The following is a 27,049-nucleotide window of genomic DNA, read 5'->3' on the forward strand; positions in this document are numbered from 1 at the left end:
GTGTGGTATATATGTGTTGAAGTCATCAAACAGTACATTTTAATATATGCAGTTTATTGTATGCCGATGATTATTCTCCATCAAGCTGTTTTTTTAAAGGAAACAATAGGAGGAAGCAATTACTGGGAAAGATCTGCCCACAATGTCATCATCTCCACTTGAGGTCCTTATCTAGGGAAGGATTATCTTAGCTTTTGTTTTCATTTTTTAAACCATTATAGGGCTTTAATTTTTATGTGATTACTTTAAAACATTTCAACCTAATCTTTTATTACATAGGATTTGATACACACAAAAGTATGTGTGCGCCTTAGGTGAGCTAGAAACGGAGTTATAAATGGAGCACCGTGAAGCTACCACCCAGCCTGAGAGCCAAGATATCACCAATACCTTCTGCAGACTCCTGGGGTACTTACCCCACCTCGCTCCCCTCACAGGGATCAGCATTTTGCATTTTGTGCCTTTTCTTCTTCTGACCTCCTAGTGGAGTTTTAACACATGTGTATCACCAAACAATACCTAGTGGAGTTTTAACACATGTGTATCACCAACATGTGTGTAACACATGTGTAGTTTTATTGTAATACTGTATGTAGTTTTATGCAATTTGTTGGTTTAATACATCTCTGAGATGCATCTGTGTTGCTGCATTTTGCGTACTAGGGTGTTTTCAATACTCCTGACAGCCCTGCAGGCAGACCTTGATATGATACACCCAGGAAAATACGGCTCAGCAAGCTCACCCAGTCCAGGGGCCTGACTCCAGAGCTTCCTCTTCACAACACGCTCATTCCTTCCCGCGGAAAGCATGCGCCAGGCAGTGACCAGATGCTGGGCGTGGCACAGTGAACATGGCCCCTTTCTGGCTGTCACCTCTCCTCTTGACCCTCACCAGACGGGTGTGTGGGCCAGCTTCCTGGACACCTGGGCTGCCCCCCTCTGCCCTCACCCGTGGAATGGCTGAGAGGTGGATCCGACCCATCCCAGAGGCTCCTGCCCAGGGAGGGCACCTGCTGTGCCACTCCAGGAATTTGTCCTCATGGACACTTGACGATGCCGGTGGCATTTGGCATATTTATTGCAGCATCGTTTTTAATTCCAAAATAGTAGAAACAAATTCCCATCAGTGGGGATCTAATTACGGTAAATTAACACGTTACAGGAAACCCATATAATGGAATACCACTGTCTATTAAAAAAAAGGGGGGGGGGGAGGCACGGATCATGGAAAGCTCTCCAGGACAGATTTTATTTCTATTTATTTATTTTAAGTATTTTTATTGATTTTTAGAAAGAAAGTAGAGGGAGAGAGAAATGCCCTGACTGGGAATGGAACCTGTAGTGCGTGAGAGAACACCCACCCAACGAGCCACACAGCCCAGTGCACCAGGCAGCTGTCAGAGGGCGGGTGCGAGCAGTGGCAGTGCTGCTGCGGTGTTACAGGGGAGAAGGAAGCCGAGCTGGCTGTAGTTTTAGTCTTTCAGCGCATATTTCCTGGCTTCTTGATTTTTCTTTGGCTCGTGGCCAGCCTTTGCCATCAGCAGATATTTTATCAGGGTGCTAGCTTTACCAGACCCCCGCTTTGGCACATTAGACTCCGAGAGTCCCCAACCACCTCCCCTTTTCAGACCAGGGTGGCAGCCCAGGATTGGGGAGACCTGCCATGAGGGGGTACTGTCTGCCGCTGGTGCTCTGTGGGCAGATCCGTCCTCTGCTGTCAGGCTCTCACCTCCACTACTGGCTCCTCACTAACCCTCCACCTCCACCAGGAAATGGAAAGTCAGGAAGCGCAGCCCTCAGCCCACCATTCGGCCTGAGATGCTCGCCACGCGGGGCAGCCTCCCCTTCTGAACTCGGCCCTTTAGCTATCAGAGCACACAGGCGAGTGCGCCCAGTGCACAGGGCTGACTTCTGGTCTGACTCCACATTTCAGCTGAGAAACCCAGTCACTAGGAGTCGGAGCAGCTGGGGCTCTGCTGGAGTGTGGACAGGGGGACAGTGTAACAGCCATGGGATTGCCTGGGGCCCCTGCCAAGGGCTGTAGGGACTGGGCTGCTACGGGCTCTTCACATAAGCTGCCATCTACCCACCACTCACTCATCAAATACCTCCCAACAGCCCACCAGGTGTAGAGAAGTTCTTATTTAAACACTTGCCTTGAATATCAGAAGGGACATGGTGGGGCCAAACTCCAGCTCTTCTCCCAGACCCAGGGCCTCCCACCCACTGCAGCCCTGGTTCTGCCTTGCACCACCCTCCTGCAAGGCCAGCTGCCATCCCTCCTCTTGGCTTCACTGGCCCAAAGGCTCTCGTCAGTGCCTGGGGCAACAGGAGGCTCCCAGGGCAGGGAGCCCTTAAGAGGGAAATGGGGGAGAAAGACAATGCAAAGCACGAGGTCAGCCATAGGTGGTGGGTGTGGCCTCGAGATGCAGGCTCCAGCAAGGACAGCCCCCCTCACGGGGGCTGGCCCCCAGTTGGTGGTGGCCCCTCTGTGAGCCCAGGGCCTGGCACCGAGAAGGCCCTCTGGGAATACTTGTTAATGGACACTGGCTGATCTCACCAAAGTCTGGCTTGATGATGGTGCTCACACTCCGTAGGTCTGGCCTGACCAAGCACACGATACCCAGGCAACAGGTGGGAGGCAGGGTGGCAGCCCCAGGCCTGGGCAGGAAATGCAGGTCATGGCAGGCTGGCTCCATAGGCCTCCCCAGGGCTGGGTGGAGCAGCCCTTGGCCGGCCCCTCCCGGCCCCTGGCTGCCTGGTGAGAGCCTACATGGGGCAGGGCTGCTCCGGATGAGAGTCCCTTTGTCCAGGGGCCTCCCACCTACATGACTCCTTGGTCACACCCAAAGCTGAGGGCTCATCCTGAGCAAGGGCGCCCAGAGAGACAGTGCCCAAGAGGCCCAGTGGGAACCATGGCCGCCCTGTCACTGATGCCTGCACCCCCATGAGGGAGCCACCACAACACGGGCGGCCTGCCCTTCCATGGTGCACCCCCAGCACCTGGTGCCACAGAAAGACGTGCTGGAGGGAGGGAGGAGGAGGAGGGAAGTGAGGCCATGGCTTAGGTCCCCCTGACCCACAAGGACCAGTGGAATAAAGTCAAACCAGCTTTAATACCAATATAGTTCTCTCTTTTAAATATTATGTTCCCAGGACGGGGCAGGGGCAGGGGCAGGGGCAGGCTCTCGGCAGGAAGAATGGAAAGGAAATGTGGTACAACATGGAATGGATCGTCCAGGGCCTGCCCCCACCCGACCCAGGGCCTCTGCCACGGGCACTAGGACCTGGGCTGCTGGGGGGGGGGACGGGGACGGGGAGGTGACAGCAGCTTCCTCTGGTCCAGTTATTGCAGGGGTGAGGGAGGGGCGCTCCTCCCCTCCGCAGCCCCCAAACTTCTCAGGATTACTTCTGCCCTTCAGCCCAGCAGAGCTGGGGGCCTGGGCTCCGCTGACCTCGGAGGGGCCCCTCTGTCTAAATGGACTGCAGCTAAGGCATGGGAGGGGGTGCCACTGGCTAGGCCTGCACTGTTCAGTAGCTGCTCTGATGGCCGGTGAGGATGTAGAGGTTGCTGTGAGCCCCGGGGTTGTCGGTGGGAATGCTCTCCAGGATGATGTCTCTGGAGGCGAGAGAAGCGGAGGTGAGCCGGGCAGAAGACATGTGGGCACGGCCACCTGGCCTCAGGCCTCCGAATGGGAGGTCAAGCGCCATGTCCTACCTGTGGGCCCCAAGCACTCGGAAGACCCTCGTCTCATCTGTGATCTCCTGGGTCACCTGGGAAGAAAACGGACACTGAGGCCACTCCGACGGGTCCCCTCCTAAGAGGTGGACACAACTGGGTCAAGGGCAGCCAGGTTTGGCTCCTGAGTCCCACTCACCTCGTTGGTGTCCAGGCTGCGGCCTTGCATCCCGTGGCTCCAGAAGGCCAGCACGCTGTCCTGCAGACACACTGGGAGGGGCCGGGCTGCCATCAGCCCTGGGCCTGCCCTGAAGATGGGGGCTTCCCCAGGCAGAGGGGTCCTCGAGGACCGCAGATGACCAGGATCACCCTTAAGAGGGGCTAGGGCACCTGACTCCTTGCCCTGGTGCCAGCTGGAAGGCCGGGGGTACTCCAGCCCCCACCTCTGTCTGGCTCACTCACCCACAGTCTCAATGGGGAAGTCGAAGGTCAGCACAGGAGCCAGTGTGGCCGTAGGCTCGCCCAGCAGGTTGACAATCCGCACGCAGCCTGCACAGGGTGAGGGCTGGTGGGCGGGGATGGGGTGGCTCCCTCACCACCCCGCCTCCCCTGTCCGAAGCCCTAACCCCAGGGCACTCACGGTCAAAGCAGACGAGAACTGTGTCCCTGTCCACCTGGACCACCTGCTGGGCCGAGCCTGGGAGCCCCTCTGTAGGCAGAGAAGGGAGACATGAGCCACCAACCCTGCCGTGGCCCCGACAGGAGGACATGGGGGACAGTCTCAGCCAGCCCTTGGCCACGAGTGCATTTCATTCGTACAACCCGGGAGGTCAGGATGCCTAACCTCCCTGCACAGCTGGGGAACGGAGGCTCAGAGAGGCAGTGGGGAGGGTGGGGCTCTGGAGTCAGGAGAACCAGGCTCTGGGACTCAGTTGCTGTGTGACCTTGAATCTCTGAGCCTAGGTCTCCTCATCCATAACACAGGCATGAAGATGCCAACCTTGCAGGGCTGTTGTGGGGATCGAGAATGAAATCCTGTGCGTTAGACCCCTGGCTCGGAGCCTGGGACACAGCAGGGCCTCCGTTCAGGGCACCTTCCTCCTCCTCTGCCCACTGCCACCCACTCTGCTCCCAGGAGCTGCCCCCACACGTGTCCTGCTTCCTTGCTCAGAATGGAGCCTCTGAGCCAACTTGCCCGGTTGGTCTGTGCCTGCAGCGCCTGCAGCGTTGGTCAGTTTTTTCTTAGCTGCCAAGCCCTTTGGTCTAAGGCAGCGGTTCTCAATCTGTGGGTCGCGACCCCTTTGGCGGTCGAACAACCCTTTCACAGGGGTCGCCTAAGACCATCCTGCATATCAGATACTCAGATACTTACATTACGATTCATAACAATAGCAACATTACAGTTATGAAATAGCAACAAAAATAATTTTATGGTTGGGTCACAACATGAGGAACTGTATTTAAAGGGCCAGAAGGTTGAGAACCACTGGTAAGGACATCTTTTAGGGAGCCCAGCTGCAGGGAGGCTGGGCGCTCAGGGCCCTCAGATTTCCGTGGAGAGAGACACACACACACCCGCCCAGCCCTCCCCTCCCGCTTACCGGGTGGTATGAGCACGTCAGGTGTCAGGCCGGCCTCCAGGGGCAGCACATGGAACAGGACACGGCAGCCAGGCCCCTCAGGGCCCTCGGCCCCCACACACACCTGCGGTAGCTCCTTCCCATCCAGGACCAGCGGCTCCAGCATCCCTGCTGGGCTGGGCAAGGGGCTGGAGAAGTTCTGGGGGCAGCAGGGGTGCTCAGGTCTTTATTTCTTCCCCCAGACCCCCTGTCCCCTGCTGGAGGGTCCCCTTGGCCTCCCCCTCCTCATCCTGTTCCCCCAGCCCCCCGCCCCACACCTTCAGCAGCAGGAACTTCTGTAGCGGCTCGTACCACTGCAGCAGGAGCAGGCTGGCGGGCAGGGCAGCCAGCAGGAAGGTGCTGCTGGTGTAGGGGTTCCGCACTGCAAGAGGGGCAGGCGGTGGGCATGGCTGGGCCCGCACCCAAACCCCTTCCCAGTCCGTCCAGCCCAGCTCTTACCCACACGACACTGCAGGCAGCCTTTGGTGTCAGGAATCTTGGTGGACAGGGCAAAGCGTCTGTAGGGGTGACAACCAGGGCACACATCATAGGTGAGGCCCGACAGAGCCCCAAGAGGTGGGTACTGTCATCTTCTCTGCCTTACAGGGAAGAGACTCGGGCTCAGAGAGGCACAGCGACTTGCTGTGAGCCACAGCTGTGAGAGGCACGGGGGCGGAAGCCGGTCTCATGGCTGCAGCACCCACCTCTACAGCCTGGAATGTCCGTCCAGTCCAGGGGTTCAGATCTCAGGATTACCTCTAACTGTGTGACTTTGAGCAAGTCACTTCGCCTCCCCATGCCTCGATTTCCTCATCTGTAGAATGGGATGACGGGCCACCCTCCTCGTAGGCTCCCAGTGAGAATTCCGTGGGTTCACACAGCAGAGCCTGGCCTATCTCATGCACTCACACAGGGCTAGCTGTTATCACCCCGTGTTACTACTTTCCCACCTATTTCCAATCACTGGAAACGGAGAAATGAACGAAGAGACGATGCAGCTCCAGCTCCACTAGGCAGCCAGTGCTCACATCCCATCCCGGCCCCACAGGACCCGGGTCATGGATGAGCCAACGGGCCGAGCGACGAAGACTGGCAGGGAAAAGGCAAAAGACCTGCCCCCAGCTGTTTTAGCTGAGCCCACGGCCCTGGGCGGCCAGTGCTGGCTCACCTCGGTGCCCGGGAAGAAGTGGGGTCCTTGCCTTGGTTACTGTCTGTCCCCTAAGCCCCTAAGGGACTTTCTGAGCCTGTATCTTTCTCTGGGGAACAGGGCTACACATCAGCAGTGCTGCCACCACCTCCCAGGGACCCCAGCCCTGTCTGCCCTCTGCCAGGATGTGGGCCCCGCCGAGGAAGCCAACGCCTGCCTGTCTGTCTGTCTTTCTCTGCCCCTGTCCTCACTCCTCTCTCTCCCCTTGTTCCTCCCGCTCTCTTCCCCAACTGGCCTTCAGCAGATGTTTCTGTGTTTGATTTTTTTCCTCCAAAGCCATTCTGGTTCTCCGCTCTTTACATCTGAAATGGACACTGGGACTCCGTGATTTCCCAAACACCCCCTCCCCCCCCAAGCTGCCTGTGACACAGGCTCTCATGGGCCTGTTTCCTGTAGGTCCTGGGCCAAAGCAAAGACTGGCTTGGGGACTGAGCTCAGGAAGCCCCGAGGCCGGGGCTGCAGATGTGGTCCTGGCGCGAGTCCGCTGCAGGCAGGGCATCTCCCCAGCTGTGGAGCCACTGGCCTGGCCTCCCCGCCTGGCCCACAGGCGTCCACCACCACCTGGTCATAAGAACAGCTACGCCCACAGCCCGGCCACCCCCTCGAGCCTCCACCTCACTCAGCCAACAGCTGACAGAGGTCCTGCTTGCATGTCTCAAACTCAGTGTGACAACATGGAGCTCTGCTCCACCCACAGCTGCTGACAGCTCCATCCTTCCGTTGCCCGGCCAGGAACCTTGCCTCCTCTTTCTCTTCCATCCACCAATTGTCAGGAAATCCCATTGGTTCAACTTCCAAATTAAAGCCAGAATCCAACTGTTTATCACTTCTTTCCCTGCTCCCCCAACCCAAGCCGCCATCTCCCATCTGATTCTGACAGGTCTCCTGCTTCCACCCTCATCCCCTCCGGTCTATTCTCAACACAACAGCTGGAGCAATTCCGTAAAGACTCGGCGCACACAGCTCCGCAGCGGCCCTCGGGCAGCTCTGAGTCAAAGCCAAGGGCCTCACTGTGGCCACAGGGCCCTTCTAGGTCATCTCCCTCTGACATACAGAGGGGTCCTTCTAAAATGCTCACAGCACTGCTGCCCGTTGGACAGAGCTCAGATCCTGGGCCTGGCATCGAAGGGAGCTGCCCCCTGCCACCTGTGCAGCTCCCTCTCAGGCCACTCCACCTGCCTCCCAAAGGCCCAACACCTCATACCTCCTGGCCCGACCGCATTCGCACTTGCTCTTCCCTGTGCAGGGAAGACCTCTGTGCACTTCCAAACGCCATGAGCTCACCTGCCCTCTCTGAGGCCTCCCGGCCCCTTCCAACCTCCCCACCCCCACCCCCAGTTCAGCTCAGTGTCAGGTACTGAGTCCCAAAGACTGGCTCATTTGATCGTAGTCTCCAAGCCCAGCCTCAGACCTAGTCCTAGCGTGTACTAAGTGCTCAGTAAACGTTTGCCCCACATCCTAAGAACCACAGCTCCCACGATCGGCAAAGCAATTTCACATCCACTACTTCCTTCTCGCCTGCCAACAGGCCTGGGGTCAGGGGAGGGGAGGCTCTCAGTGCATTGACAGATGAGGAAATGGGCTCAGAGAGGCAAAGTGACAGGTCTAAGATCACAGCAGGTCTGAGATCTAAGGTCCCAGGGACAAGCACGGCCAGAGTCCAACTCTGGCTCTGCCCCACTGCCTCCCCGCTATGCCCCTCTCCCCTGCACCCCTGGGGTCCCCAACCTGGGGATGATGCGCTGGGTGAGGCGGTTGGTGGGGATGGAGAGGGGAACCTGTTGCTGCAGTCGCCGCTGCTCAAATAGGCCCGGGAGGTCGTGGGACCAGATGTGCGTGGATTTCCCTGCCAAGGAGGGAGGGGGGCTCAGAGCGCAGGCGGGCAGGGTGTCCCCCTGCCTGCCCCCCCCTCCACCTGCTCCAATGTGTACCTGAGAGTGACAGCAGCACATTGTTCACACAGTAGAGCCAGGCGCAGCGGTGTGAGATCAGCTGCAGGCCACAGAGCGACAGATGGACAGGCGGTCAGCACCCCAGGCCCCCCAAGGCCCTCCGCCCTCCGCAGCCAGCCGGGCCTCACCTTCTCCAGGGTGTCCTCGTGTAGCTCGTGCAGGTTGAGGGTGTAGATGCCTTCCTCGGCCCCCACCACCAGGAACTGATCTGCGGTTTGAGTACAGGGTCAGAGGTCAGTCGGGAGCCCTGGCCCAAGCGGGGGGTTCCCTGGCTCCTGGTCCTGCCCGCCCCCGGCCTACCCCGGGTGCCAGGGTGAATCCAGGTGACAGCAGCATGGATCCGCAGGGGGCAGCCATTGAAGACCTTGGAGAAGCAGGCACCCATCTGGGGGAGGCAAGAGGCTGGTAAGGAAGCTCCGAGCAGCGGGTGGTGGGGCTGCAGGCGGCGGGCAGACACTTACGTGCACCTTGGGGGTCGGGGGCAGCCCATGGCAAGCCGATCTCTGGGAGGGAAGGCGGAGTCAGGACGAGGTGCCCCCGTGGCCTCCCATCTCCCCAGTCCCTCTGCGGCCCCCTCACCTCAGGATCCTCCTGGTGCTTCATGGTGGCCCAGGAGGTGGGGAGAGGCGGGGGGCTGTCCGAGCCCGAGAGAGGTCGGGGTGGGGTTCCTGCAAGCACAGACCCAGGGTACATTCCAGGCCCAGCCTCCCCCACCAGGCCCTCTCCTGCCCCCCACCCTCCCGCCCTGGGCCTGCTTCCTGGTCCCCCGAGCCTGGGACTCACCTGGGGGGCTGGACAGAGAGTCCTCAGCTGGAGGCTCATGTGGGGCTGGCCCCAACGGGACCCGCTTGATGGTTCCTACGGCATCGTCTGGAGAGTCCAGTTCCTGGGGGGAGGGTCCGGGGGCCCAGCCCAGCTGTTAGCAGGTCACCTTGTAAACTGGTCCCATCCCAGCTGCACCCTCGACAGCACTGTCCCCACCCCAGCTCCAGCTTCCCTCCGCCCGCACCTGGAGTTCCAAGGCTGGCCGGATGGTCAGGCTCCTAGGCGGGCAAATCAGAGGGAAATGAGATGTGAGCTGTGACTGGGCCGCCCGGCTGCCCCTCGCCTCCAGGCCCAGCCCTCACCTTTCCTCCAGGGCCTCCTGGACTGACTGCAGCAGGCTCCTGGCAGGGAGGGGACGGTCAGGGTGCAGCCTGCCCTGCGCCCCCGCCCTCTCCGGCAGCTTCCCTCCCTCACTCACCCGCTCAGCTCCTCCTTGCCCAGCAGGGTCCACTCCTCTTCCCACTGTGGGGAAACCGAGGCAGGAAGATGGGGAGAGAGACAGAAAGGCAATGTGAGAGGGTGATCAAGAGGCTGTGGGAGAGAGAGAAGACAGATGGAAAGTGAGACGGCAATAGGCGAGAGGCTTGTGAGAGAGACAGGAAGACAATGAGAGGCAATGAGATTGTGAAAGAGGCAGACAAACAGCGGAGAATGAGACAGAGACGCCAGAGAGCCAGGCAGAGAGAGACAGACTGTGCGAGTGAGGAGATGCTGATAACGAGAGACAGCGAGGCAGCAGAGACGTGAGTCAGGCAGCCAGTGACAGGCAGAGATCAAGGCAGAGAGAACTGTGCTGAAAGGGAGGGTGGGGGCTCGGCCGTGTGTGGTCACCTCGCCACATTCCAGATGACTGTCCAGGACTTGGCGCTGGAAGGAGCCCCCAGCCCCCCATGTCCCTGGGTGGGACAAACCTGCTTGGACAGCTTCCCCAGGCCCAAGGGCCAGCGATTCAAAGACCCTTTGATGAGGTGCTCGCCCTCCAGCACAGCACCCAGCCCACCCCTGCACCCCCTCCCGCACAGCCAGCCTCACCGGCTCAGGTAGTGGGTCCGTTTCCTTCCTGCGTGGGGCGCCAAACTTCACCTGGTGAACTGGGGTGCCCAGTGTACGTAGATTAGGGGGGAATGAAGACTTACCCTCACATGCATACCAAAATCACTCACACTGCCAGCCCCCTAGAAAATCCACACACATGCCCCCCAAATCCACACACAGCCCCCCAGAAAATCCACACACATGCCCCCCAAATTCACACACAGCCCCTTCCCCGACTTACACTGGATCTCTGAGGGGGTCCGCTCAGCCTGGCCGTGCTGGCCCCGGGAGTGAATGGTGTCTGGAAACATGTCGTACGTCTAAGAAAGAACACAAACAGTGGACACACACCCGGCACTCACCTCGCCCCACCTCCAACGTGCTTTACACACAGACTCTGTAGATCATCATGATATTAAATGGCACCTTCACTCCATAATTGAGAAAACCAGCACACAGAGGCAAATAACTGGCCAAAGATCACACAGAGAGCAGATGGCCGAGCCAGGGTCGTGGTCAGCCTGGGTCAAGGGCGGGCACCCACCAAGGGTCAGTACAGGAGGCACGGCCGGCTCAGGGAAGATTCCCAGTGGGTGGCTCACCTGGAGGGAAGCTCCTTATGCTGGAAATATTCCAGTTAAAGGGACCTTGGCCTGTGTCACCTCCGTACTCCCTACAACCAGGCCGGGCCAAGACTCCCTTCCCCAGCCCCACGCACCTCCAGGTCACAGTCCTCCGGGGAGAGGGCGCCCAGGTGGGGGTCATTGGCCTTGTCCAACAGCTGGGTGAGGAGAGCCCGGGGGAGCTGTTGCGTTGTGAATGGGTGCTGGAGGATTGAGGGGGGCTCAGGTTGGTCTCTGGCCCCCAGGCCCCTGCTTTCAAGCATTGAGCCCCTGCCCCCACCCCCTGCCTCCCACCTGTAGAAGCTTCTCTGCTGTTGGCCTCTTCTTGGGGTTCTTGGTCAAGGCCAGCTTGAGGAAGTGGTGGAAATTCTGGGTCCTAGTGGGCACAAGAGCCCCCAGACCCAGGTCAGCCCTCAGGCAGGGCATCCTGCCAACTGCCCCCGGCTGCCACCCCAGAGGAGTCTGCTGGGCCTGCCACAAAAGGCCAGCCCGAGGCCAGGGGCAGCCGGGCTGAGCAATACTGCTGTTGCGACATGGAAGCTCCTCCATGAACAACCACGTCCACACCAGCCATGGCCCCGAGATGCGCCCCAGGCCCCTCCCACGGATGGTCTGCAGAATACCAGAGGGCAGGGCTCTTGAGGCTGCGCCCTGGGAGTTGGCAGATGGCTCTTCTACTCCCCTGAGGACTGACTGAAAAGGGGGGCCCAGCGAGGAACACGGGCCTCACCAGCGAGTCTTGTCCCTCAGCTTGGGCGGCTGGAAACTGCTCTTGGACATGAGCATCAAGGCCCTACGGACAACAAAAGGTCAGGAGCTGGGGGTCAACGGGGCCCCAGGGGTCAGGCAAGGGGCAAGTGTTCAGCTGACCTCATGGGGTGCAGGTGGAACAGAGGGGGCTGCAGCTCGCCCAGCTCAATGGCCGTGATGCCCAGGGCCCAGACGTCACACAGCTCGTTGTAGCCACCTTTGCGCTCCACAGCGGCCACCTCGGGGGCCATCCTAGAGGTGGGGTCACAGATGGGATGGCCGGGTGCCCCACCTGTGGCCCCTACCTCCTCAGCCCGAGACGCAGCCTCACCAGTACGGAGTCCCAATGAAAGACCTCCTCTTGGCCACAGATGCCGTCAGCTCGCCCGACACCCCAAAGTCAGCTGCAGGGAGAAAGAGCTCCTGGAACCCGCCCTCTGGCTGCCACGCCCCACCCACCTCTACGGCTCAGACTCAGGATGCAGCTGGCGGGTTCAGACAACAGGCAGACCAGGTTCAGCTACAGCTGCCAAGGCCAGGGCCCCCTCCTGGGAAGGGCCAACCGCCTTCAGTCACTGACCAAGTGCCAGGCCACACGTTGGACTCCATGCCGACCCAACCACATCAGCTTGGAGTAGGAAGGGAAGACTCTTCCACTTTTCTCAATGGGGCCGTTGAGGCCCAAGCTGGAAAGTGACTTGCCCGAGGACACCCAGCACCTGAACGCAGCTCCCACAAAACCCTCACCCTGATCGTGTCCCCGGGGTACTGACCCAGCTTGACATCTCCCTGGAGGGTGAGGAGCAGGTTGGCGCCCTGCAGGAAAGGAGACCAGAGGATCCCATCTGGAGCTCCCCAGAGCCTCCTCCTCCCTCCTCCCACCCCCAGTGCCCAAGGCCAGACCCCTACCTTGATATCTCTGTGGATCTTCCCCTGAGAATGCAAGTGGTGCAGCCCCTGGGGACCAAGAAGAGCCCCTGAGAGCAGCTACCCAGCAACATCCCACCTTTCCTGAGCTCTCTCTGAGGACGGGGCCCCCCACCCAAGCCGCTTCCTCCTCCCCTCTCCCCAAACAGGAAGTGACTGAGCCAAGAGGGAAATGGGCTGCTTCCGGCAACAGGGTTGGGGCCCCTTCTCCCAGGACCCACCGCCCCTCACGCCAGCCCTGCCTGAGGCACTCCACCCCCCACACTGGCCAGCTGGGCTCCCTGCCCACAGCTCCTGGGCATTGGGGTGCGAGCAGCCTTATGGGCCTAGCTACCTTCAGTGCCTCTCGGCAGACGTAGGCAATCTGCCGTTCCTCCAGGGGCCCAGTGGCTGAAACGGAAGGGTAAGAGCTAGCATGGAGGTCTGGGGGATCTGCTGACCCTCCCAGGCCACCCTCCCTCAAGGAAGCCACAGGCGGTCTGGGACATGGAGCCCAGGGAAAGGCAGTTATTTCTCTCAAGGTCACACAGCCAGCCAGGAGGAGCCTTGGGCCCCAGCTCGCCCCTCCTGCCACAGGTTGGGGGTGAGGGGGGACGTAGACTGTGGACGAAAAGCAGCAGCAGCAGCAGCAGCCCGAGCCCTCACCATGGTAAATCTCCTGCAGGGAGCCCCCGCCGCAGAACTCCATGCAGATCCACAGGCGGTCATTCCTGGGGGAACACAGCGCCGGTGGGCACAGGGCAGGGCCACACGGGGCTGCCTGGGGGTGGGCAGGGGCGCAGCCTCACCTGAGATAACTGCCAATGTAGGCCACCACGTTGGGGTGGTGGCACTCACGCAGGATAGTGATTTCCTGCTGGAGGGAGCTGATGTCGTCCCCTGGGGAGCACAGGGCATTGGGGGTGGGGGAGAAGCTCAGAGGCGTCGCCCTAACTCAGCGCCCTCATCTTCAAAGGACCCCTGAGTTCTGCCTCCCTCCGGCCAGACAGGTGCCGGGGACACCACCCCCGGGCACTGCCTCTCAGCGGGCCTCCGAAGTGTCAACTCTCCGCCCCTCGCGCCAGGCTCCCTGCCCTTCCTCCCGCGGAGGCCCGGCCCGGCCCTCACCTGGGTCCAGCTTGACTATCTTGACCGCGGCCAGTTCGGACGTGACGGTGTCGCGGGCCTAATGGGACAGAGTGGGAGCCGCGGGATGAGGAGGGGGCGGGGCTGGGGGCCGGATCCCGCGCGGGCGCGGAGCGGGCTACCTCCTCGCCGCTCCCCCGCCCGTCCAGCCGCCGGCGCACCTTGTAGACGTCGCCGTAGGTCCCGGACCCCACACGCTGCAGCAGCTCGAAGCGGTCCCGCGGGTCCTGCAGCGACACGTCCCGCAGCAGCGCCATGGCCCGGCGCCGGCGGGCCGGCGGGCGGGAGGACGCGAGCTGCGGAGCCGGAGCCGGAGCCGGCGCGGGGCGGCGCGGGGCGGGGCGGGGCGGGCGCGGGTGGCTCGGAGGCCGCTGGGGCGGGGCCGGGGCCTGGGGCGGGGCCAGGCAGGGGATGCCCCGCCGCCCGGCCGGGAGGAGGCGCCCGCGGGACAGGCCCTCGGCAGGAAGGGGAAGCCCCGAAGCCCGCGGAGCCGCCGGTCCCTGCGTCCTACAGGAGGCGAGCCCGAAGGCAGAGGAAAGAGAGGGCATCCACCCCCACCCCCCAATTCCCAAATGAAAGAGACATGTACTCTTTTTTTTAACAAAATGTATTCATCTTCCTTGGAACTGAAAAATAAATCTATGTACAAAACAGAGGTCAGGCTCCCCTCACCCACTGGCAAGCCCCGCAGATGCCCCCCGGGGTCCCCCGCGACGGCCGGGCCCAGGGAGGGTTCCGAGGGTCGGAGGAGGGGGCTGCTCTCATCTGGAGCCCGTGGGTGGGAAGGGGCGGAGCTCGGGATTCACAGGCTGGAGGAGTGAGTCCCCGACTCGTGGGAGAGGGAGCGGGGGAGCTGGGAGCTCCAAATCCTGGGAGCGCCCCTTCTTCATTCTGTGGGGTCGGGGCTTGGGTTCCGAGGGACAGAATTCTTAGTGCGGAAACGCTCTCCGAGCCGGGTCGGGTCCTAGGTCCCGGGGCAGGAGGCGGGACCTGCGCGTCCGGACTGCGGGGTGAAACTTCAGCCCCCGGCGAGGGCGGCCCAGAGCGCACTGGTCAGGCTGCGGCCGGAACCGCGGTCTGAGGTGGGGCCTTATGGGGACCCGCGAAGCTTCCATCGCCAGCTGGGAGGCTGGGGACGGGTTCTACGTTCCAATGCCGTTCCAATGCCGAGCGCGGGGTAGAGTCTGACTCTGGGTCCGGACCGAGCCCCGGTTCCGGGTAGGGGTGGGGCCCGGAGGCCGGGCCGCGGCCCCATTGGCTGGGGCGGAGGGAGCTGGGCGGGGCCTCGATGGGGACTGAGGACCGGCCCCCGGACTGGCTGCGAGTCCCGGGGTGCCGTTCAGAGGCCCTTGCGCTGCCGCTTGAGGAAGGACAGCGTGTAGTCGCTGGGCGTAGACACCTTCTGCTTCTTCATCTGCACTTGCGACTGCGCGGTGAGCTGCAGCTTGATGGCGCTCGAGTTGATCTTGGTGGCCACCAGCAGCTCCTTCATGCCCTTCATCTTCTCGCTCTGGAAAGTGAGCACCGGACCCTCTGGCGGCGGCGACGCGGCCGGCGCAGGCGCCGGAGCCGTGCTGCCGCCTTCGGGGCCGCGGGCATTGTTCAGGACCGTTCCTGGGGGCTTCCGGGGGGGTCCCGGTACCATGCCCTGCCCCGCGCCCGGGCCCTTGTCCAGCGCCGGCTTCTTGGGCGGCGGGGGCTCCTCGGGCTTGGACTCCCGCCGCGGGCCTCGCCGCCGGCCTTCCCGGGCTTCCTCGCCCCAGGGCTCCTCGGCCTCGGCGGCCTCTGACTCCCGGCTCACTATCCGCACCTTCTGCCGCACCTGGGCCGGGTAGGGAGAGCGAGCTGAGAGCAAGGTTGCAACCCAGTGGCTGGATCCCCAGGACCCAGCCTCGGCCAGCAGGTTGAGGCCTGTCGCATGCACCCAGAGGAGGAGCAGATCCCCTTCAGGGCCACCCAGGCTCTGGCTCCTCTGCAGCTGCCGTCACCACCCGTCCTCCTCAGACCCCTGCACAGCTGCCCTCACCTGTCCTTCGAAACGCCCCAGGGACTGCACAAGGAAGGTGGCCCAGCCCACGTGCAGCACCGGCGTGGGGCTGCCTTCTTCCCATTTGCAGATGCCATCGTAGAACCGGAGCAGATGGGCGAAGCACTCTGGGTCCTGGAGGGCAGAGCCCTGGCTCTGGGTGCCCTGGGCAAGGGGGAAAGCAGGCACAGATGAGAAGCCCTTATACCCTGTATCAGAGGCTCGGCCAGGCCGCTCATCTAAGCAGAGTCCTGGCTCCATAAGAGGTGAGCATCGTGGGAGAATTCTCAGAGCCGCCTTCCTTTTATAGAACCAGTTCTTAGCCAGGACTCAGAGAAAAGAGGGAACCGCCCCTTACCTCCATCCCACCCCCCTCAACTGAATACGAAGTCTTGGCATGAAAGAGATGGGCTTCACCCCATTTACCTGAAGGAATGGAGTAGAAACCCCCAAGATACCCTCAGCTCCCTCAAACCCTGGCTGCTCTGTGTGCTGGGCCACCTTCCTCACTCAGCCCCCGCCGTGGGCAGCAGTCCCATGTCCTGCAACTCGGAGCCCTGACCAGGTGGGAAGGTGGGCACAGGGGGAGCCCTTCACCTGGGTCTGCTCCCCCGGCCGCTCCTCGCCAGCCTCCAGCAGGCTAGCTGCCTCCTTCAGCAGGTTGGGGATGACATCATTGGCTACTTCAAAGAACTCCTTGTAGATTTCCTCGTCTTCCCGGCAGTAGTTGTAGCTGTGGGAGCAGGAGGGCACCGTGGGGCCCCAACCATGCTGGGAACCCCTGGGGTCTGGGGGGGGGGATGGAGCCCAGGCTTCTTTCCCTTTGATCATCTAGGGACTGGGTGAGGGGCTGGGGTCCTCACTCCGAAATCACGGTGTCTGTATCAGCCCAGAGCCAGAGTGAGGAGGGGGCATGGGCAGGGGGCAGGGTTTGCTGCTGGATGGTGGCTGGCAATTAGGAGGAGAGGGGAGGGAGGGAAAGGCGTGGGGCTCTCATTAGGGATCCCCACCTCCTGGGTGATGGTAGCCTTGGCTGCCCAGACTAGAGGAAGGGAGAGGGCTTGGGACCCAGGCCTCACTCCTGGATAAGGATGAGTGGAAATTGGGCGAAAGAGGAAGAAAGGATGGGCTAAGGCCCTAGTGGGACAGGTCGGGGGTGAAGGATCCTCACTCCTGGATGACAGTGGCCGTGTCGGCCCAGGCCTGGAGGGCTTCACGAACATTGCGGTTGCGACAGTGGTAGCCAGCCAGGTACATGTAGGGGTAGATGTGCTCATCCCGGTAGTAAGTCTTGGCTGAGGCAATGCCCTAGGGATAGAGCAGAGGGCCCTCAGGGAGGCAACCCCCAGCTGTACTGTTTGGCAGGAATGTCCCATCAGATCACACCAGAATGCGAAATAGCCAAGAGCCCAGAGTCCCATCTCCAGTTCCACCTCTACCCCCTGCCATCCGCTCTACCATTGGCTCCTCCCATGTCTGCAAGGCTGCCTGGTGAGGCCTGGGCCAGAATGCAGAACAAAGCCTAGGGAAGGGGAGGGTCTGTCCTTCAAGCTCAGGGCATTCCCTTTCCCAGGCTTTCCCACACACTCCTACACAAACACCAAAGCCTTCCAAGCCCAGCCCACTGTCCCTTCTACCTCCACTCCCACCAAGTTAACACCCCCTCCTCAATGCTCCCACATTTGACATCTGTTATACTCCAGGAGGGACAATGAGGCAGACAGCACTGAATATGTACGTGGTAAATACAAAATGGGTGCTAACGCCCAATACACACCAAGTTCTTCTCTCATGTGCCTCCTCCCAATTCCCAGGTAGAAGGGAACCCCAGCCACTATTGGGTCTCCCTTCTGTACCCTCCCGAGATATCCCCACCTTGTGGTAAAGGGTGAGTGGGTCTGGCCGGCCAGGGGTGGGCTCCAGCTCCTCCAGATCTGCCAGGTTCCCCAGCGCCATGGGGTACCTGGGAAAAGTTCATGAGTCCAGGCTCCACCTAGCCACCCGGCCCCGAAGGCCCAGCCTGGCCACTTCCCCCTACTGACCTTTCCAGATGTCCCAGGTCATAGAGCAGCCAGAGCAGTTTCTAGAGGCCAAAAGAGAGAAATGTGAGCTGGGGAGGGGTGGGGGTTGAGAAGTCCTCCGTCTACCAGGCAAAGTGGCGTCCAACACCAGCAGGGCTCTCCCACCAGATAGGAAAGGCCAGAATTTAGAAACCAGCCCCTTACTGGAGTCAAAGTCCTTTCATGTCTTAACACCAATCTCCCCAGAGCCCTGGGAAAGACTGGGCCAGGAATTGTTAACCGTGTTGCAAAAGGGGAAGTTGAGCCCTAGCCAGTTTGATTCAGTGGATAGAGCGTTGGCCCAGGGACTGAAGGGTCTCGGGTTCAATTCCAGTCAAGGGCACTTACCCCGGTTGCAGACTTGCTCCCTGGCTCTGATCAAGGGGAGTGAGGGAGGCAACCAATCCATGTGTCTCTTGCACATCAATGTTTCTCTGTCCCTCCCCTACCCTTCCACTCTCTCTAATAATCAACGTGAGAATTAACCAAAAAAAAGGGGGAGGAAAAGTGCCCCTGCTCAGGGCCCCATGGCCACACCTCACCTGCTGCAGCTGCCCAGGTTCCCACAGGCATATACCTGTTGCAGCTGCAGCAGCTCCAGGGAGTCCGTGTGCAGGTCAATGGAAGGGTTGATGGCGCACACCATAAATGCCACCTCCATCTTGCGGTCACAGCGCATGTATGATCCTTTCAGGTACAGCCAGCTCTTGGGAGAGGACAAGACCAGATGGCTCATGATGCCCCACCTGTGCCTGCTCCAGGGAATGGCCGCCAGGAAAGGGGCCCTTCTGTGTCCCCGTCCTGACATGTTTGGGTGGCGATAAGGAGAGGGGCTCAGGAAAGCACAGCCCCGTGGGCGGCTTGGGCTGGGAGTGTGAAGGGAGTAGGGGGAGGAGGCAATACCCGCTCAGCCACACCCGCGTTGACTGTCTGGCCCCTTCGGTCCTCATTGCCCTTGCCATGCCAGGTGACCTCAGCTGTCTGCTCTCCATTGGGCCCAAACACAACCCAGGCGTGGTCCTCAGACAGGGCCAGGTGGACGTCCCGGAGACCCAGAGCCTGGCAGGCCCCCACCACAGCAAAGGCCACACCGGAGCTGTCCAGTTTGGTGCCTATGGAAGGGGGAGGTAATGAAAGAGGAATCTCTGAGCTCTGGCTGGAGGAAGGGGGCTAGGTAGTGATTGGCCATGTTCCCTCCCACCCTCACCTCCCAGCCTGTGCCCAAACCTCAGACCCTCCTCCATCCCCTTCCTCTGATTGTTCAAACCTTCTCTCTCCCCTTTTACATCTCCCAACAACAGACCTCCTTGGATCTTCCTAGTTCCACCCAGCCTTGGACCCTGTCACTTCTCTTTCTCCGCAACCACGTTATATGTTTATGTTAAGGATTTCCTCATTTTATTGGGCCTCTCAGGTTACAACAGAATAGGCAAAAATAGGACCGAGAGACTAAATCCTCTTTTTTCACACACCCACTGGCAACGACTCCTAATGTAACTCTGCGCTCTTTCCTGCTAAGCTCAGAAGCAGCCTCTGATTCCTTCCCAAAACGGCACTCCGGGTCATGACTGCTAGTCAACTGGGCTTGAGCAAAGAAAGATCTTTGCAAACCCTGAGCCTTAAGCCATCGCTTTCAGAGACACTTCATTTAATCGTCCCAAATGCAGCCGGATTTTGGCTCCTCACCCCCCAATCTGCTGCTGCCCTCTGTGCCTCACGCTGGGCTGTAGGACTCCTATAGTTGCTCAACAGCAGGGGTGCAGGTGCTGACGGGGCAAAGGGTGGTTAATGGATTTGGAGCCGAGTGATTGGGGTCTAGTCCTAGTCTTGCCAGTTTGTGTGACTCTGGCACCTCACGTCCCCTCTCTGCAAAGGGGGGATCAACACCTGCCCCACCTCGTAAGGCTTATAGGTCTCACAAGGGCTCTGTAAACCACGTATTGCGAAGAGGCAGGCCGAGCTGTCAGATGGGACAGGACCGACTCGTGCCCCTTGCCACCTGTGGGGCTCCAACCTGTGATGAAGCTGAAGAGGGATTGGATATGGGCCCGATCCTTGAAGTAGGAGCGGCTGAGGCTGTTCCAGATGACATCGGAGACCTTCTTCACCAGCTCTCGGCTGGAGACGCCCCCCTCCCGGGGGTACAGAGACAGGTCGACGGCACCTCGGATCTGGGCGGTGAAGCGAGCATAGAGCGCGGCGATGATGGACAGGTCAGCAACCGGGAAGTAGGTGAGGCCGCCGGGAGGGTCGGGCGCGGGGCTGGGCTGGAAGGTGAGCTCGGGCACGTTGGTGGGGATGACGCGGTTGACAGCTAGGAAATGTTCCACGAAGCCCAGAACCAAGGAGAGGAGCACCAGGTCCGGCTCCTCGCGGCCCAGCTCGGCGGCGAACAGGCGCACCACGTCGTCGATCGAGCGCAGCGGGAACAGCGTCTTCTGGGCGGCCTTCAGCCCCATGGCGGCGGGCCTCGGCCTGCGGGCGAGCCGGGAGGGGAGAGTCGCGGGCTCGGCCAGGGAGCCCCTGCCCAGGCTCCGCTAGGGTTCCACCCCCCCCACCCCCTCCCGCCACACACACTCGCACACACTCCCTTGCCCCCACCCCCTTCGCCCTCCGCCCCTCGGCTCTCGCGTCGATGAGACCCCCTCAGCCCAGGCTGTAGGGCCTCCTCGTCCCCCACAGCCCCAGCAGCCACGGCCCCGATGGGGGTGCGCCCCTAGGACCCCGCTGAGGACCGCCAATGGCCGCCCCGGTGCCTCTCTGCACCCGTACCCCCGGGCCCTGGAGTCCCTCCGAAAGGCACCCCCTGGCCAAGCCCCCCAAATCCCAAGAAGAGTCCTGGCTGCGGTCCCCCGCGCCCACCTCCGCGCTTACATCCCACACAAGGCACCACGGCGCCCGCCGCCTGGAGGCTGCTGGGAAATGGAGTTCCGCCCGCGGCCGCACTGCCTGCCGGGAAGCGGGATCCGGGCCCTCGCCCACCCCTGCGGAGCCTTGAAATGGTGGCCAGCGGCGCCCGTCCACCGGGGCTTATGGGAGTGGTAGTCGCCGCTCCGGGTGCTCCGGGCGTAGGTGAGGCGTGGAGGTGGCACCGCCTTTCCGAGCTTCTCGGGGATTGGTCACTCCGCTCGACGCAGCCAGGTGGCCGAGGGGCCGCAGGGCATCCTGGGAGATGTGGTCCGGAAGACGTCCGGGCGTCCTCGCGTCCTCGGCGGTCACTGCGCTTGAGCTACTGATGCCGTGTCGGCCAGACGCGAGGACACGGTGCTTCTTCCAAGTGCTGCTGGGGTGACGGTGCCCAGGCGCCCCGGGCGGACGCCGCTCAGTGTCCGCCACACGTCAGGGAGCCTGCCCGGTGCCTGGCGATGCTTCCCCGGCTCTGCCCGTGAGAACAGCCGCGCGCATGTGCACAGAGGCGCATCCGTCTACAGAGCCACGCAGCTCTTTGTAACGGGCAAAGGTTAGGAACGTGAAGTAGCTCTGTGCGTCCTGGAACGGCTTGACAGGACACAGTGTTGAAGGAAAACACAAAACTGCGGTGCAACATGTTTGATAGGATAGTACTTACGTTCACATTGTAAACCTTCCACACGGTCCTCAATAACTTCTGCAGAGTCGGTCATGCATACCCTTCCTCACTCAACAGACACATTTCTGGTGCCTGCAATGGGCCAGGCACTCCGTTCTAGGCACTGGATACGAAACAGTGAATAAAGCAGATGAAATGTCTGCCCTACTTCACCTCTGTGGCTTTTCTTCTTCAAAAATCCATAAGCCTCGCCCTGGCCAGTGTGGCTCCATAGTTAGAACTTTGCACTGAAGGGTCACGGATTCGATTTCTGGTCAAGGGCACCTACCTCGGTAGCAGGTTCGACCCCCAGCCCTGGTCGGGACACCTGCAGAAGGCAATCAATTGATGTCTCTCTCACATCCATCTCTCTCTCTTTCTCTCTCTCTCTCTCTCCCTCCCTCCCCCCACCTCCCTCCTTCCTTTCCACACTCTAAAATCAATGGAGGAAATATCCTCAGGTGAGGATTAACAACAAAAAAACCCACTAAAATCCATAAGCCTAGTCTGATCATGAGAAAACATCCGGCAAACCAAACCAAAACTGAGGGACGTTCAACAAAATACCTGTCTGTCCAGTACTTCTCAAAAGTGTCAGGTCATGAAAGACAAGGAAAGACTAAGAAACTGTTGCAGATTAGAAGAGATTAAAGAGACCGGACCACTAAATGCAATATGGTGAACTGAATCCTGAAACGGAAAAAGGACATTAATGGAAAAGCTGGTGAATAGATGGCCGACTGCCCCAATCTGCCCAGGACTGAGGGGACTACGGGCATATGCAACTTTCAGCTTTAAAACCAAGCCATCCTCACCCTTCACGCAACGCACGTTCGTGGGGAACCTGGTGCTAAGCCAATCATAGACGACCTGCGTCTGGGTTGGGGCTTCGTATGTAGTGGAGCAGTTCCCTCGCTGCGATCTATTGAGTCAGCCCTCAACACAAGGGATTTTGTTTTTATTTTATTTTATTTTATTTAAAAAGAAAGAAAACACAACAGTCAAGTCTTGGGTGCCTCGGAGCTCTACTTGTGAAATTCAAATGAAGTCTGTAGCTTCATTCATAATTTTCATCTATTAGTTTTGACAAATGTATGTGGTTGTGTAATATATTAACATTAGGAGAAGCTGTGTGAAAGGTATATGGAGATGAATCGCCAAGCGCTGAGTTCTGTGTTCTCCTTCGTGTTGAGGTTGGGAGACCAGAAGGAACCAGGAAAAGCATGAGCGGGATCAGCCAGAGAAATGGGAGGAAAACAGATGAGCGTCTGCTGCAGAAGACCAGGCATGGAGCAGAGGCATGATGGGTAGTCAGATGCTGCTCCCAGGTCAGCAAGCTGAGCACCAAGGACTGACTGCATTTAGCTCTGTGGGACCTTTTGGTGACCCCAGTAAGAGCAATTCAGAGGAAAAAGCCCAAAGTTCTTGGGCTCGTGAAAAATGGGAGGCCCTGGCCTAGTAGCTCAGTTAGTTAGGCCATCCTCTGAGTATGCCAAGATTTTGGGGTACTGGTTGATTAGAAGAGATTAAATCAGAAGATTGCATTTAGTGGTCCGGAATCAACCAGTCCCGGCCAGTGTGGCTCAGTTGGCTGAGCGTCGTCCCCTGCACCAAGAGGTCTCCGTTAGGGCACATGCCCAGGTTCCGGGCTCAGTCCCCAGTAGGGGGCATGCAGGAGGCAACCGATTAATGTTTCTCTGTCTCTCCTCCCTTCCTCTCTCACTTTCTAAAGTCAATTAAAAAAAAATCAAAAGCAAAAAGAACCAACCAATGGCCCTGGCCAGTTAGCTCAGTTGGAGTGTCGTCCCAATGCACCAGGGTTGCAGGTTCTATCCCCTGTCAGTGAAGACATGAATGAGTGCAACAGCAGATGCCTCTCTCTCTCTCAAAAAAAGCAACCAATGAATGCATAAATAAGTGGAACAACAAAATGGATGTTCCCCCCCCCTCTAATAAATAAATGAAAAATGGGAGGAAAAAATTGGAGAGAGGGATAATACACAATTCTGTCAGCAAAGGGAAGGAGAAAAATAAGATGGTAGTTGGGGGGAGGGGAAGAGGGTAAAATATAAGGTGGTTGTTGTTGCTGGTGGCTTTTTAAAAATAAGAGTTTATTTGAGCCAAACTAACAACAAATACTCCCGTGTCCCTGTTGAGAGCATTGCTGCACTGATGGCCTGAACAGATGGAGGGAGCTCCTGAGTGAGAGGTTTGGCCTTTGCTAGGAACGCAACCAGTTTATCCACAATAATTAGAGGGAAGGCAGGGGACACAGGCACATGTGACGAGTACTTGAATTCCCGCAACGAAATAGGAGGCCTAGTTGGTCTTCTTCCCTCCCTCCTTCACACTTTTGCTCAAATGTCACCTTCTCAATGAAGCCGACCCACCCTGACTAGACCTACTTAAATCCACAGTCTCCAACACAAATTCCTCTTTTAATCCCACCACCCCACTCTACTTTTTTTTCTTTTCTCTAAGGCAGTCACATCTCTGGAGCAGGTTTCTTAACTTAGGCACCACTGACTTGAGGGCCGGGTAATTCTTTGTATTTGGGGACTGCCTGTGCACAGTAGGATGTTCAGCAGCATCCTGGCTTCTACCAATAGAAACCAATAGCACCCCTCTCCCTGTAGTGGCAACGAGAGATGCCTCCAGACATTATCAAAGGTCCCATTGGTGGCAAAATTACCCCCAGTTGAAAACCACTGCTCTAGTACATAATACAATTTACTTATTTGTTTATTGTTTGTCTCCTACCAACAAAATATAAGCTCCACAAGGACAAGGAATGTCTGACACATTACTGGTGTTCAACAAATATTTGCTGAATAAACAAATACATTCATGCAAAAAAGTGACTATGATGAATGACTGACCTGGAATTGAGGCTGTGTGAGGAGGCATGCAAGGCCACAAGATGGACGGGGGACAGCAGAAGTGTGGCAAAATCAGTGGATTTTAGGTTCCAACGGGGTCCAAAATGTATTGGGGCTGGAGAGCTGAATAGATAGGGGTGTTGGGGAGAGAGTGGGCTGCGTGACATTATGATTATGTCCTTATTGGCAGTGAAAAGATCTGGAGCAGTGCTTCCAGTGGCCACACAACATGAGGTGCAGGTGTAATTTTTTAAAAATTATTTTTATTAATTTCAGAGAGAAAGGGAGAGAGAGAAAGAGAAACATCAATGATGAGAGAGAATCACTGATTGGCTGCCTCCTATTGGGGTCAAACCCGCAACCCAGGCATGTGCCCTTGACTGGAATCAAACCTGGGACCCTTCAGTCCTCAGGCTGATGCTCTATTCACCGAACAAAATCGGCTAGGGCCCATGTGCAATTTTTTAAAAAATATATTTTTATTGATTTTTTACAGAGAGGAAGGGAGAGGGATAGAGAGTTAGAAACATTGATGAGAGAGAAACATCGACCAGCTGCCTCCTGCACACCCCCTACTGGGGATGTGCCCGCAACCAAGGTACATGCCCTTGACTGGAATCAAACCTGGGACCCTTCAGTCTGCAGGCCGACGCTCTATCCACTGAGCCAAACCAGTCAGAGCAGCTATGTAATAATTTTGACAAAAACATTCTGAATTTAATGAGGAAACAATCACACAAATGCAAATTGTTGGTCATTCTACAAAAAAAAAAAATTGGCCTGGATCCTTCAAAAATGTTAGTATCATGCCCTGGCTGGTGTGTCTCAGTTGGTTTGGAGGTCAGCCTGTGCACCAAAAGGTTGCCAGCTCCATCCCAGATCCCCAGTAGGGGGCGTGCAGGAGGCAGCCAATCAATGATTCTCTCTCATCATTGATGTTTCTATCTCTCTCTCCTCCCTTCCTCTCTGAAATCAATAGAAATATATTTTAAAAAGAAGAAACATCAATGGTGAGAGAGAATCATTGATCTGCTTCCTCCTGCACATCCCTCGCTGGGGATTGAGCCCACAACCTGGGCATGTGCCTTGACTGAGAATCAAATCAGGACCTCCTGGTTCATAGGTCGATGCTCAACCGCTGAGCTATGCCAGCCAGGCAGGACCTAATTTTAACTAATTACATCTGCAGTGAGTCTATTTCCAAATAAGGTCACATACTGAGATATTTGAGGTTAGGATATCAAGATAGGAATTTGGGGGTGGGGGTCACAATTCAACCCATAACTGACTGTATATTAGACAATATTGTTGTGCTGATATTAAATCTCTCCAGACAATAACAATGGCTTCTGGTGGCTCCTTATGAGATGCCTGCAAAGTATTTCGGTGCAAAGTTCAAGATGTCTACAACTTACTTTCAAGTGGTAGCAGACTGCATGCTATGTATACATGGACGCAGGTAGATGTGTAGGGAAAACAAAAGCAGCGTAATGTTAACAATTGGTGAATCTAGGTGAACAGTTCAGGGAGTTCGTATTCTTTCTGTAGGGTTGAGATTAGTTAACATAAAATGCTTGAAGAAAATTAATTCATTTTATTTTATTGATTTTTTTACAGAGAGGAAGGGAGAGGGATAGAGAGTTAGAAACATCGATGAGAGAGAAACATCGACCAGCTGCCTCCAGCACACCCCCTACTGAGGATGTGCCCGCAACCAAGGTACATGCCCTTGACCAGAATTGAACCTGGCACCCTTCAGTCCGCAGGCCGACGCTCTATCCACTGAGCCAAACCGGTTAGGGCTGAAGAAAATTCTTAGAAAATATGAAAATCTTTTGACTAAATTATTGCTGGGTGCTAGGGCGGATGATTGGAGGTCTTAGTTTGCAAGGGGCCTCAGATTCCCTGGGCCCTCGCTTTGGGCTTCTGCATCTTAAGAGAACAGACATTTCTTGAGTGGGGCAAAGGCGTTTTACACTCATCTCACCAAATCTCAATGGTACCACCCCTGAGATGGGCTTGATGATCCCCACTTGCCAAAGGGGAAACCGGGGCTTAGAGAGGTCGGGTAACTTGCTCATGACTGCACAGCTAGACTAGAATCCAGGTTGTCTGACTCTCAGGGTTGGGCTCCTACCCAGGCCCTGGAATTCCATGGGCACCCCCAACCCCTATCACCAACCCGACATGACACCTGGGACTTTGGTACTTGTAGCTGCAGAGCCTGCCATGAGCCCTGCCAGTCCCCCAGGCCTGCCTTGATCCCAGGCCCAGGTCTCCCCCTCCCTCCTCATCCAGCTCTGCCTCACCTGGGTCTTGCCCAGTCACAGGACAAGTGAGACCCCTCCTCCTCCCTGCTCTCAGCAGCCTCACAGCTCAGAGGCCCTACGGCCACCTTCTAGGACCTGCAGTAAAACGAAGCTCTAGCTGGGGAGGAGGAATTTATTTCCTGGGGTGCCTTCCTGCTCAGCCTCGGCCAAGTTCTTCTTCTGAGAGCCACAGCTCTTCTCGGGGAGCACCACTGCCTGTTCCTGCTACTTGGGGTCTGGGGCACTCCCACTCCCCCATGGGTTTCCTTCCTGCTACCATCCCTTTGTTATTAGACACTTTCATTTACCCCCATTGAATGTGTCACCTGATTCCTGAAAATACAGGGAAGACAACTTGGTCTTTAACTTGCTTTGATACCCTCCCTCCTCCTCCATTTCTGGTCCTTCCCCCACCCTCCCCGTTTTCTGAACCCCAGGAAGACACAACCAGGCGGCCAGGCCAGC

The 27,049-nt window shown here is 58.2% G+C and overlaps 2 protein-coding genes across 4 annotated transcripts; both read right to left on the reverse strand.

Annotated features, from left to right (window-relative positions):
• Positions 1-3,097: 3,097 nt before the first annotated feature.
• On the reverse strand, positions 3,098-14,012 carry MAP4K2 (mitogen-activated protein kinase kinase kinase kinase 2). Of its 2 annotated transcripts, none has more exons than XM_070427434.1 (32): positions 13,904-14,012; positions 13,725-13,782; positions 13,406-13,496; positions 13,263-13,327; positions 12,952-13,007; positions 12,600-12,623; positions 12,464-12,506; positions 12,022-12,094; positions 11,811-11,942; positions 11,671-11,733; positions 11,235-11,316; positions 11,036-11,143; positions 10,559-10,637; positions 10,315-10,373; positions 9,701-9,744; positions 9,585-9,623; positions 9,467-9,500; positions 9,241-9,343; positions 9,037-9,125; positions 8,919-8,960; positions 8,758-8,842; positions 8,586-8,665; positions 8,437-8,497; positions 8,234-8,351; positions 5,758-5,816; positions 5,577-5,680; positions 5,281-5,458; positions 4,320-4,388; positions 4,142-4,228; positions 3,879-3,949; positions 3,719-3,774; positions 3,098-3,619 (listed from the first exon to the last, which is right to left on the reverse strand). In XM_070427434.1, exons 1-32 carry the CDS (start codon positions 13,997-13,999, stop codon positions 3,532-3,534), a joined length of 2,436 nt encoding a protein of 811 aa, XP_070283535.1. In that variant the 5' UTR covers positions 14,000-14,012; the 3' UTR covers positions 3,098-3,531. The 2 variants fall into 2 exon arrangements, with proteins under 2 accessions (XP_070283535.1, XP_070283534.1); XM_070427433.1 differs by having other exon boundaries at positions 12,600-12,647.
• A 323-nt stretch (positions 14,013-14,335) lies between these two features.
• Positions 14,336-20,906, reverse strand: MEN1 (menin 1). 2 transcript variants are annotated; one of them, XM_070427435.1, is made up of 10 exons: positions 20,703-20,906; positions 19,843-20,303; positions 18,732-18,940; positions 18,406-18,534; positions 17,811-17,851; positions 17,644-17,731; positions 16,940-17,076; positions 16,366-16,501; positions 15,769-15,933; positions 14,336-15,564 (listed from the first exon to the last, which is right to left on the reverse strand). In XM_070427435.1, coding segments are annotated over exons 1-10 (1,851 nt in total). In that variant the 5' UTR covers positions 20,705-20,906; the 3' UTR covers positions 14,336-15,081. The 2 variants fall into 2 exon arrangements, with proteins under 2 accessions (XP_070283536.1, XP_070283537.1); XM_070427436.1 differs by having other exon boundaries at positions 20,691-20,906.
• Positions 20,907-27,049: the final 6,143 nt, after the last annotated feature.

The sequence above is a fragment of the Myotis yumanensis genome, unplaced genomic scaffold (assembly GCF_028538775.1).
Source record: "Myotis yumanensis isolate MYYU_CA2020_CCGP unplaced genomic scaffold, mMyoYum1.0.hap1 SCAF_10, whole genome shotgun sequence".
NCBI lineage: Eukaryota > Metazoa > Chordata > Mammalia > Chiroptera > Vespertilionidae > Myotis > Myotis yumanensis.

Bases quoted from the DNA above. Each gene is read 5' to 3' on its own strand.
- MAP4K2 (XM_070427433.1), bottom strand. From the start codon at position 13,999: ATGGCGCTGCTGCGGGACGTGTCGCTGCAGGACCCGCGGGACCGCTTC. The intron at 9,126-9,240 runs GTGAGTCCCAGG...CTGTGCTTGCAG, and splicing joins CTCTCTGTCCAGCCCCCCAG to GAACCCCACCCCGACCTCTC. The intron at 8,352-8,436 runs GTACACATTGGA...CCTCCTTGGCAG, and splicing joins TGTGCTGCTGTCACTCTCAG to GGAAATCCACGCACATCTGG.
- MEN1 (XM_070427435.1), bottom strand. The intron at 17,077-17,643 runs GTGGGGATATCT...CTCTATCCCTAG, and splicing joins CACTCACCCTTTACCACAAG to GGCATTGCCTCAGCCAAGAC. The intron at 15,565-15,768 runs GTGAGGGCAGCT...TACCCGGCCCAG, and splicing joins TGGGGCGTTTCGAAGGACAG to GTGCGGCAGAAGGTGCGGAT.